This window comes from Archocentrus centrarchus, chromosome 12 (assembly GCF_007364275.1).
Source record: "Archocentrus centrarchus isolate MPI-CPG fArcCen1 chromosome 12, fArcCen1, whole genome shotgun sequence".
Lineage (NCBI taxonomy): Eukaryota > Metazoa > Chordata > Actinopteri > Cichliformes > Cichlidae > Archocentrus > Archocentrus centrarchus.
In genome coordinates this window covers 16,561,206-16,573,787 of record NC_044357.1, presented here as the reverse complement: position 1 = coordinate 16,573,787, position 12,582 = coordinate 16,561,206, and the positions used below count along the sequence as shown (strand labels likewise).

At 40.7% G+C, this 12,582-nt stretch overlaps 1 protein-coding gene across 1 annotated transcript in view; it reads left to right on the top strand.

Annotated features, from left to right (window-relative positions):
• Positions 1 to 5,175: 5,175 nt before the first annotated feature.
• LOC115788927 (matrix metalloproteinase-17-like) overlaps positions 5,176 to 12,582 on the top strand; it is a gene marked incomplete at its 5' end in the record, with an annotated part of 32,325 nt that continues 24,918 nt past the window's right edge. Inside the window, one exon of the mRNA XM_030742034.1 lies at positions 5,176 to 5,467. Within this exon, the coding sequence (XP_030597894.1) occupies positions 5,176 to 5,467 (292 nt within the window). The remainder of the gene's footprint in view (positions 5,468 to 12,582) is intronic.

Genomic DNA, 12,582 nt, shown 5'->3' with positions numbered 1-12,582 from the left:
CTTTTGCCTTGGATGAGAAAAGTGCCCTTTCTGCTGGAGCCCAATTTTTTTTCTTCATTCATCAATATTTTAAAATAAGAATTACCCTCTCTGTCAACAATTCCCCCCAAAAGCATTTGATATATGTCAAGCAATTATTTGAGTTCTTGTGATAATTCTGCCCCAATCTGATCTGCGGCCCGCACAAGCTCCCGCCCTGCCCCTCCCTCCTCCTCCTCCTCCTCCTCTGGTTAGTACTTATGCAATGCTGAGCTCCTGGCCAAACCTCTGCTAGACACTTCTCTGATCCACAGCTTCAGACAAACAGGTAATCAAAGCCGGCCCAAGGCGTAGGCAACATAACCGGCTGCTCAAGCTCACCTTAGTTTTCATGAAACCTTTTTTTTTTAACATGCCAATGTCCTAAAAAAAACAATAAACTGTGATAACACTCCAGAATTGTACAATTGTAAAAATACTAATTTAATGAGTAGACTACTTGGCGACTGACTTCGTGTGTCCGCGTGCATTCGGATAGTTTGGGCAGGCATGCGCATTGGCAGTGCTCCAGGTGACCTGATGGTCCTCCAGTTATGGACATTTGTGGATGAGGCTACAAAATAGAAATGTCACAGAAAGAACCTTTCATTCTGGGGCAGAGAACATATAACAGTGTAATAACATATTTACGCACTTCTTGCACTTCTTGTAGCAATGGGCCCTATTGCTGACTATTTGTATTCAATATTATTCCATGTTGTTCAGCAGTTCTGTATGCTGCATAAATATTTTTGATACTGCATTGATACTTGTCCCACCCTCCTCAATGTCATGGACATGACATAGTTTTACAATGTGTATCATACTGAAATGCACTGTTTTTCAACAGGCTTGTGTACATGGGGCTGAAACAGCAATGCATCCCAAAAAATGTATATTCAACTTCAACCCTCCAGCATTAATAATGGTTAGGCTCAGGTGACAATGAAGTCGAATGAGGGGGGCCTCAAATCAAATTTTACTTAGGGCCCCTTCAAGTCTTGGGCCGGCCATGCAGGTAATGATAGTGTTTGTGCAATCTCTGATGTTGTTTGGTGCAAAATTAATCAAAACAATTAACATTATAGTGCCACTGAAAACATTACATGGCTACTGGCCCAATGTTTGCTTTAAAAAAAAGGAATGGGGGGGGGGGGGGGGGGGGGGGGCATTTTTGCCATCACACCCACTGAAAACACTTGCCTTTTCATACAAAGAGCATCCATGCATAACGCATAGCCTACACGTTTTGTACTCATGAGTCATGAAATACGTGAAATGCTTCAACTCTGTCAGAAAACAGTAAAATGATGTATAATGTGTTCCCCCGTTACAGATATTCAAGAAGTCACTCTTGATTATTATGCACAACATTGATTTATCTCATTTACAAATTTTGCAGCATAATGCCAAGAAAAGAGGTTACAAAAGCAGAAAGGAAAGGAACTAAAGCGAGCAGCTTATGGTAGCAGCTTTATTTATCCTGGATTAGACCATCTACTGGTAAAGCAAATGAGGGAGATGTATCAGTATCACTACACGATCCAGAGGAGATGTCCATTCTCATCTCACAGATGAGAATGGACAGGACTGAGGAGGACTGAGTCATGTTCAGGGGCAGCAACAGAAGCAGAATTGTCTGAGGAGATGAGTCAAGAAGATGGTGAGGTGACAGCACCTCCCTTAACATTGCAGGATGAGTATGTGGAGGAAAGAACTGTTGATAAAAGTGACGAGGCAATTGCAAAAATAGCCACCATGCCATATCCTACAGATCCATCCCATGTTGAAGCATTTCACATCAGGTGCAATGAGAGCTACATTGCTAGATGCTGCAGTGTAGGGCCCTGTCAACCAGGTTTTTCTCAGAAAAGCTGAGGGGCGGTCATTCCAAAAGCATTGGTTTTCTGGAACTCTGTGGCTGGAGTATTCCCCCAGTGCTGATTCAATGCATTGTTTCAGTTGTCAGTTTTTTCTACCTGAAGATAGATATTAAAGCAAAAAGGAGTGGAGAAATTAGATCAGAAAGTGGAATACTGCTCTTGAAAAATCAAGCAGCATTCTGTCGCAGAGGTCCACATGACAAGCATAGTGAGGTGGACCAATTACCAAAAGAAGGCACTCCAGACTTCATTTGATGTATCAGATGTAAAGGAAGTGGAAGCCAGAGAGCGAGAGAGGCAGGCCATCAGAGAGATACTGACCAGGTTAATAGATCTCACAGTGTATCTTGCAAGGCAAGGACTAGCATTCCGAGGTGATAAGAGTAACTCCAGCAATAACCATGGTAACTTTCTGGAACTATTGAATCTATTTTCCTGCTATGATAGAGTGCTGAAGATGCATACAGAAAATATTTGAAGAGTGAAAGTCACTAAGAAAAGGCCCCAGGTGTCACATGACATGATCACAGCACTGGGTACATACATCAGGAGGAAGATCCAAAGAGAAATCCAAGAAGCTGAAATGTACTCTTGGATGAGACCACCGATGTTCCCCATAAAGAACAGGTGTCATTTGTAGTGCAGTAAATACATCAAAAGCATATGAAGGAGAGATTTATTGAAGTTTGCAACACTGATGCAACAACAGGTCAGGAGCTGGAGAATACTATAGTCTCCCTTCTACAAAAGAACAGTCTGGAGCTGAAAAATATGTGTGGCCAGGGCTACGATGGAGCAGCCACATGAGTGGCATGAGCAAAGGTCCTCGAGCCAGAATACTGCCTGAATTTGGTCCTCAAAGTCAAATAAGCAACCTTCAACCTCGTGGAGAAGCTGTATGCCTTTTGCAGCGGCTCCCCAAAAGCACCACGTTGCTTTAGATTGCAGCAGTCACTGAATGCAGAAGGACACATTATGGAACTGAGGCTGTCAGATACCCACTGGGCTTGCAGGGAACAAGCACTGAAGGCCCTGCAGAGAAATCTGAAAACTGTAATGATACTCCTTGATGAGATCTGTGAAAGAGACCCACCTGACCTGGCCCAAGGAGGGATGCAAAAATGTTCAAAAATGCAATTAACTTCTCACTCATCCTCTGAATGACCACCCCAGCATTCAAAGTCACTGCTCTTGCATCAAACTCTCTGCAAGAAGAAAGCCTGGACCACTCCACAGCCTACAAGCTAATTGATGGTGTACTTCACCCAATATAAGCATTGAGGTCTGAGGAGAAATTTTCTAAGATATTCAGAAGGCAGAAACTCTCAACATTCCTTTACCTACTGTAGTGCCTGGTCAGAAAAGGAAACAGAAAGTGCCGGTGTGTTTCCAACACAGCACAACTGCAGGACGAATCTGTACTATACATTTATCGGTACAGAACTCAACAGGAGATTCCAGGGGAGCATCACTGGATGTCCAACTGGCACAATCATACAGTCCTTCCATTCTCTAAGAGTGTGTGCCAACTGGACAAGTACCCCAAATCCAGAGGCAGAGGAAGCTGTCCATGTTTGCATTTTCTGTGAGGGAAAATGAGGACCACCTAAAGCTAAAGGTGTTCCATTACAGCTTTCCATCAAAGAACATCAACAAGAAATCCTTACCATTGTGGAGGAAAACACTGGCCAGCTCATCTTTCCAACATTTGTGAAGAGGGTAAACATCAATGCAACACTGCCCGTGACAACAGCTTCAGTGGAAAGGTCATTTTCAGAACAGGCTCAGGAGTGTTTGTGGGGAAGACAGACTCTCTGACCTAATTCTGCTAGCCATTGAGCAAGACATACAAATAAACCACAGTGAGGTCATAAAAATCTTCCAAGAGATGGCACCAAGGAGGATGCTTCTGTGAAGCATCTACTACTACTACTACTTTTTTATGAATAATTTTGGCAATAGGTGCCCTTTTTTTTGCCTTGAGCACCTGCACCCAAAAATGTCTGTGCATGTGCCTGAGATTACCTAATTAGGAGTCTCCCATCAGTATAACTTGAAGATCCAAGAGTAGTAAAAAGCCTGGGCTCACTGGGATGACTTGCATACATGAGCAGCCACCCTTAAAACAGTATATACATGGCAGTGGCTGTGGTGGTAGAGTTGGGAGTATATCAATGGGAAGGTCAGTGGATTGATTTCCCCTGAATCCTAAGTTACCCCTGATGCATCCATCGAAGTGCAAATGTTAGAAAGTGCTTAGACATAGATAAAAGCACTGTATGAATGTGTGTGTGATTGGGTGAATGAGACTTACAATAGAAAGTGTTTTGAGTGTTCAACTGAGGAGAAAGGCATTATATAACAGTCCATTTACCAGAATGTAAGAAAAAAACATAACAGGTCATGTTTAACTTATCATTGGCATGTCAATTGCACCATAATGCAATTTAAAAATAAAACATATAATGGTAGTTCTTCTAGTTGGGAAGAAAGCAATGACAATGGGGCCAATCAGTCCAGCTGGCCCCTTTGATACATGTAGCACTGAGTGAGAGGACTATGCAGCATGCTGGTGTCTGTGTGCATATGTAGGTTGTGCACTGTGCTCTGGCACTGAAATCAGAGTATGCAGATGTATACTGTATGTTTCCTGCTGCCTTCAAATGTCTATGGGGACTTAATGAGCTGACAGCATACAGCAGCTGATAAAAATCTCTTAACAATCACACATACTGCTCGATCAGTGCAGACTTCTTTAGTAATGTTTGTACTTCAAACACATTAAACACTGAATTATTTAACCTGGTGATGGGGTGTGATTAATTGAAAGCATTTACTTACACTAAAACATGTATTATTGCTGAATTCTGCTGAATATGTAGTTTGCACCAAAGATGTTGAAGACACATTTTCTACCACAACAACTTTTAGTTTTAAAGCAAATTTCAACAGCAAGAAAATTCACAGAAATGTACCGCTTGAACTAAAGTGGAAAAGCTCATGTTCACACTTACACTTTTGATACATTCTTCCTTTTCTTTTGTCTTTCATATCTCTTTTTTCTTTCCTCGTTTATTTTTACTTTTCGTTTCCTTGTGTTTCTTGTCAATTAAAATCGTTTCCTTATCTCAGTTGCCCTTTCCATTTTCTTTTCCTGTCAGCATCCCATTCATTTCCTCATCAGTCACCTCATCTCCATTATCTCAGTTCTTCTCCTCCTTATCCCTTCTCCCTCTCCTTATTATAATTGGTACACTCCTTTTCTCCACTCTCTCTCAGAGTGAGGACGTTCCCCAAAGATTCTGCCTTGTTGGGCAGGGACACTGTTCGAGCCCTCATGTACTACGCCTTGAAGGTCTGGAGCGACATCGCACCACTTAACTTCCATGAGGTAGCTGGAAGTAATGCAGACATTCAAATCGACTTCACTAAGGCCGACCACAATGACGGATACCCCTTTGACGGGCCGGGGGGCACAGTGGCACATGCATTTTTCCCCGGAGAGAGATTCACAGCTGGAGATACGCACTTTGATGATGACGAGGCCTGGACCTTCAGATCTCCAGGTGAGTGAAGTTTCAGTCTGTTATTGTAAACGGTGGTGTCTGCTATATTTATAAGTCCTTTGGTGCCAGAAACACAAATAACACACACCCTAATTTCCTATTTTATCTTCAAAATGAGTTTAATGAGCTTATATTTAAAATAGGGGCTATTTCAAGCAAGCAATTCCTTACTTTAAGCCAGTGTTTTAACTATTTAGTCAGTTTATACTGGCTACCTATTAAATTCTGTATTGATTTTTTTTTTTTTTTTAAATCTTACTCATTACATTAAATATTCCAAAGAACATCAAGGACTTATTAGCCCCCTATGCGCCTTGGTGTCTACTTTGATTGGTGATTGAGTCTCTGCTGCTCATTACAATATCTCGACTATCAAAGGAAGGTGACCAAGGTTTGCCTTTGCCAAACCGTGAAAAAGTCTTTGATTTCTTTTAAATCTTTTCTTTAAACATTCTTTAATCTCAAGGCTTTCAGGAGTGTTTCATATGTGGCTTTTATCCCTCTCTTGCATTCCAAAATGACCCCCACATCACTCAGGCCCTCACTTCCAATAACGCATAAATTTAAGCCTTAATACAATTTAAATATCTGAGTTATGTTTAAAATACATTCCCCTACATTTTTTTTAATTCTCTTACATTTCTGATGAAGGGGTAAATTTTTAAAAATTAGTTTTGCAGAACCAAACCAGTTTTTGTACCAGGCTTTTAAACGCGTTCATTTCTGGTCTAAGGGGTTGCAATTTTGGACCACGCCTCAGGTGGCAATCTGAGGACCTGAAGTTTTTGGCACTTTGTGTTGGTGTGAGGACCCAGAATGTAGAAGTCGTAGGCAGGCAGGGTTTAACAGCAAGTGAGCTGTTTATTACGGCTGACGAAAATGTCCATAAGGCAAAACACAAATCCAAAGGAGAAAATGGGACACTAGGAACAAAAAGAAATGTATAATGAAGGCATTTGAGCTGGGAACATTAGGGAACTACACAGGCTAGGGCATGGAGAACAAACCAAGACCTGGACAAGAAATGCACTGACAAAGACTAAAGGGAAGACAGTAACTATTAATTCACAGAGGGATAATGGACAGAGGTGAGACACCTGGGAACACAGCTGAACTAAATCTGTATAACAAGACATATGGGAAGTACAACTAAAGACCAAACACAAGCGACTAATGAAGTCAAACAGGAAGTAAAGAAACAGATGTCAGACTCAAAGGTACAAACTTGACAATAGGATATAAGGAACACAGAGGAGGAAACTAAACCAAAAACTTAAAATCTAAACTATAACAGTCACATTCAAAAACTGTACTGAACTAAGAAGACCTGAGAATATAAACCTAACAAAGCCAACAAGGAACAGGAACTTTAAGAAAAAGAATACAAAACTCAATATACCACAACACAAGAATATAAAATACAAAAGCTAGATTCTTAGACACATTACTTGATCCATCCATCCATTCTCTTCCACTTATCCTGTTCAGGGTCATGGGGGGGCTGGAGCTTATCCCAGCTAACACAGGGCAAGAGGCAGGGTACACCCTGTACAGGTCACCAGCCTGTCGCAGGGCCAACACAGAGAGACAGACAACCATTCACACCTATGGGCAATTTAGAATGAGCAATTAACCTAACCCCACTAACTGCATGTCTTTGGACTGTGGGAGGAAACCGGAGTACCTGGGGGAAACCCACGCAGACACGGGGAGGACATGCAAGCTCCACACAGTGAGAGGCCCAGGCCCAGGCCCAGGTGGAATCAAACCCAGACCTTCTAGCTGTGAGGCAGCAGTGCTAACCACCACGCCACCATGCCCCTTATTACTTGATTTATTTATTTATTTATTTTTCCCGTTGGCATCACAACAATTTTACAGCAGTTTTGTTGTTTTCTAAGTTTTAATATATGATCCTACAACAGGACACCTGTACTGTGCTGGATGGACTTAGATTAAATTTGCATGTAGACTAACCCTACATTTGAAGTCTGTATTTATATTTAATATTTGCTCTCAGACCATTAAACACCCCCAACGGTACAGCTGAAAGAATAAAATCTAAAACTGTCCTTTAAATATTAACTTAATGAAATACTGAAATACTTAATGTGATCTCTTAACTTACACAGTCGGCATTTTTGGCAGCTTTCTCTCCTGGCTTCAGATAGGCTCAAATTTATTAATATAGTAGCTCTTTTCCAGTATTAGTGAGCAAAATGCTTAAAGCTCACACTCTACAGAGCTTTTCCTCTCACACGCACTGCTTTGTCTGCAGCAGCTGTGTTGCTTTCAGCCGTATTGCATATTTAACCTGTGTTTTCCCCATAGTTACTGCTTAACAAAAAACAGTCACTCTACTGCAGACACACTTATACATAATTTCATGAGAACGCACAGGAAAAACCCTGTGTTAACTTCACAAGTTGATAACCAGCTTCATGTGACCGCTTATTCTGATTGCCAGTGTTAGGGTAAGTAAAGCCAGATAGCAGAAAGGCTACGCTGAACTCACTTTGTAGTACAAAGCTCTGGAGGTTGCCACTTGTTTACAACTGCCAGACTGATTAGCAATTTACTGCATATTGTAAACTTTCTAAATCAGCATCACGCTAATTTGCTTATTATTGCCTGTTTGAACTTTGACACTTCTGCATTCACCTCAGTTCAAAGGAAAACGGCACTCAGTTAACTACTGGTTGCATATAATTTTCCATTGATATTTATTTATTTGTTTATTCTAATTTCAGTTGACTCCCTTTTTAAGTCATTATCAAAATGGATTATTAACCTGAGCTACGTTGATTGTTAGCTGTTTTACTGTGTGTTAACACTGTCACCTGCACGCATTTAGCCAGTGAAACATATTCATTCAGTGTCTTTTTTTTTTTTTTTTTGCACTGAGTTGTGTGGTTTAATAGATTTGTTTTTGCAGTGTCCTCTTGAATGATCTGGCCAAATTTCTTTCATCAAACAGTTTTCAAAGAGCTTGATTACCCGCCAAGGGAGATGTGGGAGTTTGAAATGAGGACATGTTGACAGTGGCTCTGAATGGAATTCAATCAGCTTTGCCAATCAAAAATAAATGAGCTTATATTAGAGATATCCGTCATTCTTGGACAGCTCTGGAAAATCCAGCACAGTGTTTTGTCTCAGAACCACTTACATTCACCCATTAATTGTTCACTAATATGTTCATTCATTCACCTTTCTCCTTGTTTTTTGTAGCGTTATGAATATTGTAAACCCTACAGGCTCTGCTGTGTGTGTGTGTGTGTGTGTGTGTGTGTGTGTGTGTGTGTGTGTGTGTGTGTGTGTGTGTGTGTGTGTGTGTGTGTGTGTGTGTGTGTGTGTGTGTGTCCTCACAAATTAAATATTTGTGGACCATTTTTCAAAATAGTGGCCAAATGGTCAGGTTCTCTAAACCTTGGCAGTCACTTAGCACCATCCCCATTTTACGTCTACTGTTCTTTGCTTGAAAAAAGGAAAAAAACAGAAAGTAGATCGGGTTGGCAAGTGGGAAGGTATTAAAGGTCCTCTCATCTGGATGAAATAAGCGGATGGAGCAATCAAGTCCACTGAATGCATCATCAGGCAGGGACTGTCCCAGCACGGTCATACGAATGACAGCATAAATCATTAACTGTCCTTTTCTCTGACTTGCTTTCTTTATTCATCCTTTCATCTGGATGACTGAACTTAAAATGACCTTCCTCTCTCCTTTACTCTGTGCCTGCATCTGTCCCTTCTTTATGAAAGATGGATGGATAGTGGAGAGTGCAAATGATGATAAGAAGGCTGGTAGAAAAGATGTGATAAATGGTAAAATTACTTATCACAATCTCCCAAAATAAGCTGAAGTTAGGAATGAATGGACACTGTAGTTTGACACGACAGATCAAATTCACTAGTTGAGGCCTCAGTCACATAGGTCAGTGACCCCCAGTGCCAGCCACCGGTCACTAGACAAAAGTTTGGCGAGTGGTTGCCAGAGTATGCTGGCGGTTGCTGTGAAAGTGGTTGCTGCAGCCACAGTCGTGCAGGCTTAAAGATGGTAGAGACTTCCTGGCAGTCACAGGTTGCTAGGGAAAATGGGTATTCTCCAAATGGTTGGCAAGTGGTTGCTGGCAGTTGCTAGGTGAACTTGGTCACAAAGAGGTATATGGTGCTGCAGCAAAAGCATCCTTGTGATTGCTTTGGTTGTTAGCAGAGCAGCAGTCGCCTGCAATTTGCATGGAAGGGACAGACATGACTGCAAACAATTTTCTAGCTTTAAACAAGTCCACAACTTTCTTTGGGCATCATATGCTGTTTTTTTGTCAAATGTTGCCTGCATATCTCCATTACACACAATCTGTCTTGTAACACCGGTCCCTTGACACACTCGCCCCAAGAATACTGGCCACCAAGAGAGTATGGTCCCATTTTAGAGTCCGCTAAAATCCACTTTAAGGAGGCTGAAGATGTGTTGCAGTTTTCTCAGCCAGGACATTTTGCACCAGGTTTACATTTTTCCACTTGCTGATTCATTACATTTTCACCAGCTTTTCACTTAGACACTGAAACCCCTACTTGGTTAATGTTAGAAAAATATTGCACATTGAAAAATGACAAGCTGAGATTGACAGACCCATTTTACTAATGCCATAATCTGTTGACTCATGTGGGGCTGCCGAAGGACAAGTTGTGCGTAACTGAAACACGCAAGCAGCGTTGACAAAGGGGCATTATTTGACACCACGGGAATGAGAACAGGCTGTTTTGACATAGAAACCATTACACAATGTCTACACAGGCGACATATTGACAGCAATGCATTTGTAGTGCACCAGCTTTAGTGCTCTGTCTATGTATATACAGGATGCCTTCAGGGACAGTGCTGAATGTAGCTCACTTAATAAAAAGTATAAATGGGAGCAAAAAGCGCATACCTTCTGACGAAGGTTCAGCATTACACAGAAGTATCTGTATGAGGAATGAGAAAAGGGAAGTTAAAGAGAAAATCAGATGCCTCCAGTTCTGTTGTTGGAAAGTTACTACTTGGGGGGGGTTCCTCTTTTTTTAATTATCCAACAAGATTTCAGCATGGTTATTTTTGTTAAGTTGTTCTGTATTAAATTATAAGTGTTTGTCAGGAAATAAAGAATTATCTATCAGCCTTGTCAGTCACCTTAAATGAAATGTGGTTTCCAGGTGGCAAAATGTTTAGTCAGGCACAGATATTTTAAATCAAATGGTGTTATTATAGACTCATGTTCCATCAATTGTTCCAGTGAAATGTTAGGAAACAAATTAACTTTGATTTGTCAAATTACATGTGCTGCTTGTGGGTATTTGATGTCTGTATTTATTCTTTGTTTCTAATAAAATTGTAAATAGTTCCTCAGCAGGGGAAGAGTAATTGTTACTGCCATGCTTTATATACCACCACCACCTGCTAAAATGTCCCTGAGGCCAACAGATAGAGTGCCAAAAGTTTTTGATGTGTGAGGATGCTGTTATACCTCCTCTAATTCCAAGTGAAGCCTTTTCCCTTCCAGGAGAAAGAGAATCACACAACTTGGCAACCTCTACCAATTCTAACCTTTTATCAGCTTACCTTCAGCATTCCCAAATAGAGTGTCTGGTGGATGAAAGATGAATTCAAGACAAACTTGACATGAAAACCTTTTCCAAAGCTGGAAGCAAGACAATGTGAGCAAACAGAATTTATGAAGCACCGGCCCAGGCAATAGGAGAGATTTTGCTGCATAGAGATAATGACAAACACTGCTTTTTGGGGGCTATGTATACATTATCTTGTGAAATGCTCAGTTCATAAAATATAAGTTATATTACATGCACATTATGTGAAGATGTTTCATTATGCAAGCATCTCCTGTGGGCTATTGCCTGGATCCTGGTCAGCAAGCACCAAGCAGTCACTTTTACTAATAATCAATAACACTAGTAAAAAAAGCACTTGACTGATTTGTATAGTATTTTTTGCATTTGTCCCATTATTAATCTCTTGCTCATTTGCATTTTATTCAGGTTTTCATTCTACATCAAATATCTACTGTACATACATTCTGTATGTTTGCTATATTTGCAAAAGAAACAAGAAACTGCACTGAAGCTCTAAATACATGCCAGCCAATACAGTTTTGTAAGTTCACAAATTCAGTGTGTGTTCACATCATTTATACTGAAAGTGAACTTCTAAAACTGAATAATAAGTGTCAAAAATGATGCCATGTCCACCTCTGAACCCATTAGCCAGCTGAAAGCAATTGTCGATTTAAGCACAAAATTTGGCCAACGCATTTAGGATCGCATTAACTGTGTGTATGTCAGATGACTTGTTACATAATGGTGGATAATTTGTATCTAACTACAGATACTTGTGGGTACAAAAGTGCTATTTTGAACATTCACAGTGGAAATTTAAAACTGTTAAATAAAAAAAGTATATTACATTGTGTGGTCCACAAACCTGCATCATGTTAACTGCAGTAGTTGTGAAATAACAAGTTGGTCCCCGGTCACACAGGCCTAGAAACCAGTTGGCAACACCCTGGCAACCACCGATTGCCGATTGCTGAAGGTTGCTTGCAGTTGCTGTGAAATCAACTGCTGAAGGTCTAATCATGCTCAGCGAGTAGTTGGCAAGTGTTTCCAGACAAGTCCTCGTCTCCTGCGGGCAACCGCAGCAATCTTCTAGCAACCAAAGCAATCGAGGAGGTTTTTGGTGCAGCACCATCTTTGCAACTAATTTCATGTAGCAACAACCAGCAACCTCCAGCAGCCACTCATCAGTCAGTCTGGGAATACACAATTTTCCCTAGTGACCTGTGGTTGCCAGGAGTTCACCAACCAGTTTCTAGGCCTGTGTGAATGCACCATTAATGTGATGTGATTACAAGTTATGAGGTATGGTGGAATTTGAAGTTGTAGAACATGTGATTAAAATCTTTTGCATCAATAAAAGTTATGATAGTATAAAACTCGACTACAGGGTAACAACATTAAAACCAATTAAGTACAGGAACATACACTTTTATTAAAGAAAAACATAAAAAGGAGATGTAAGAAGTACATTTTTTATTTATCATATATGTTACATACAGAATATT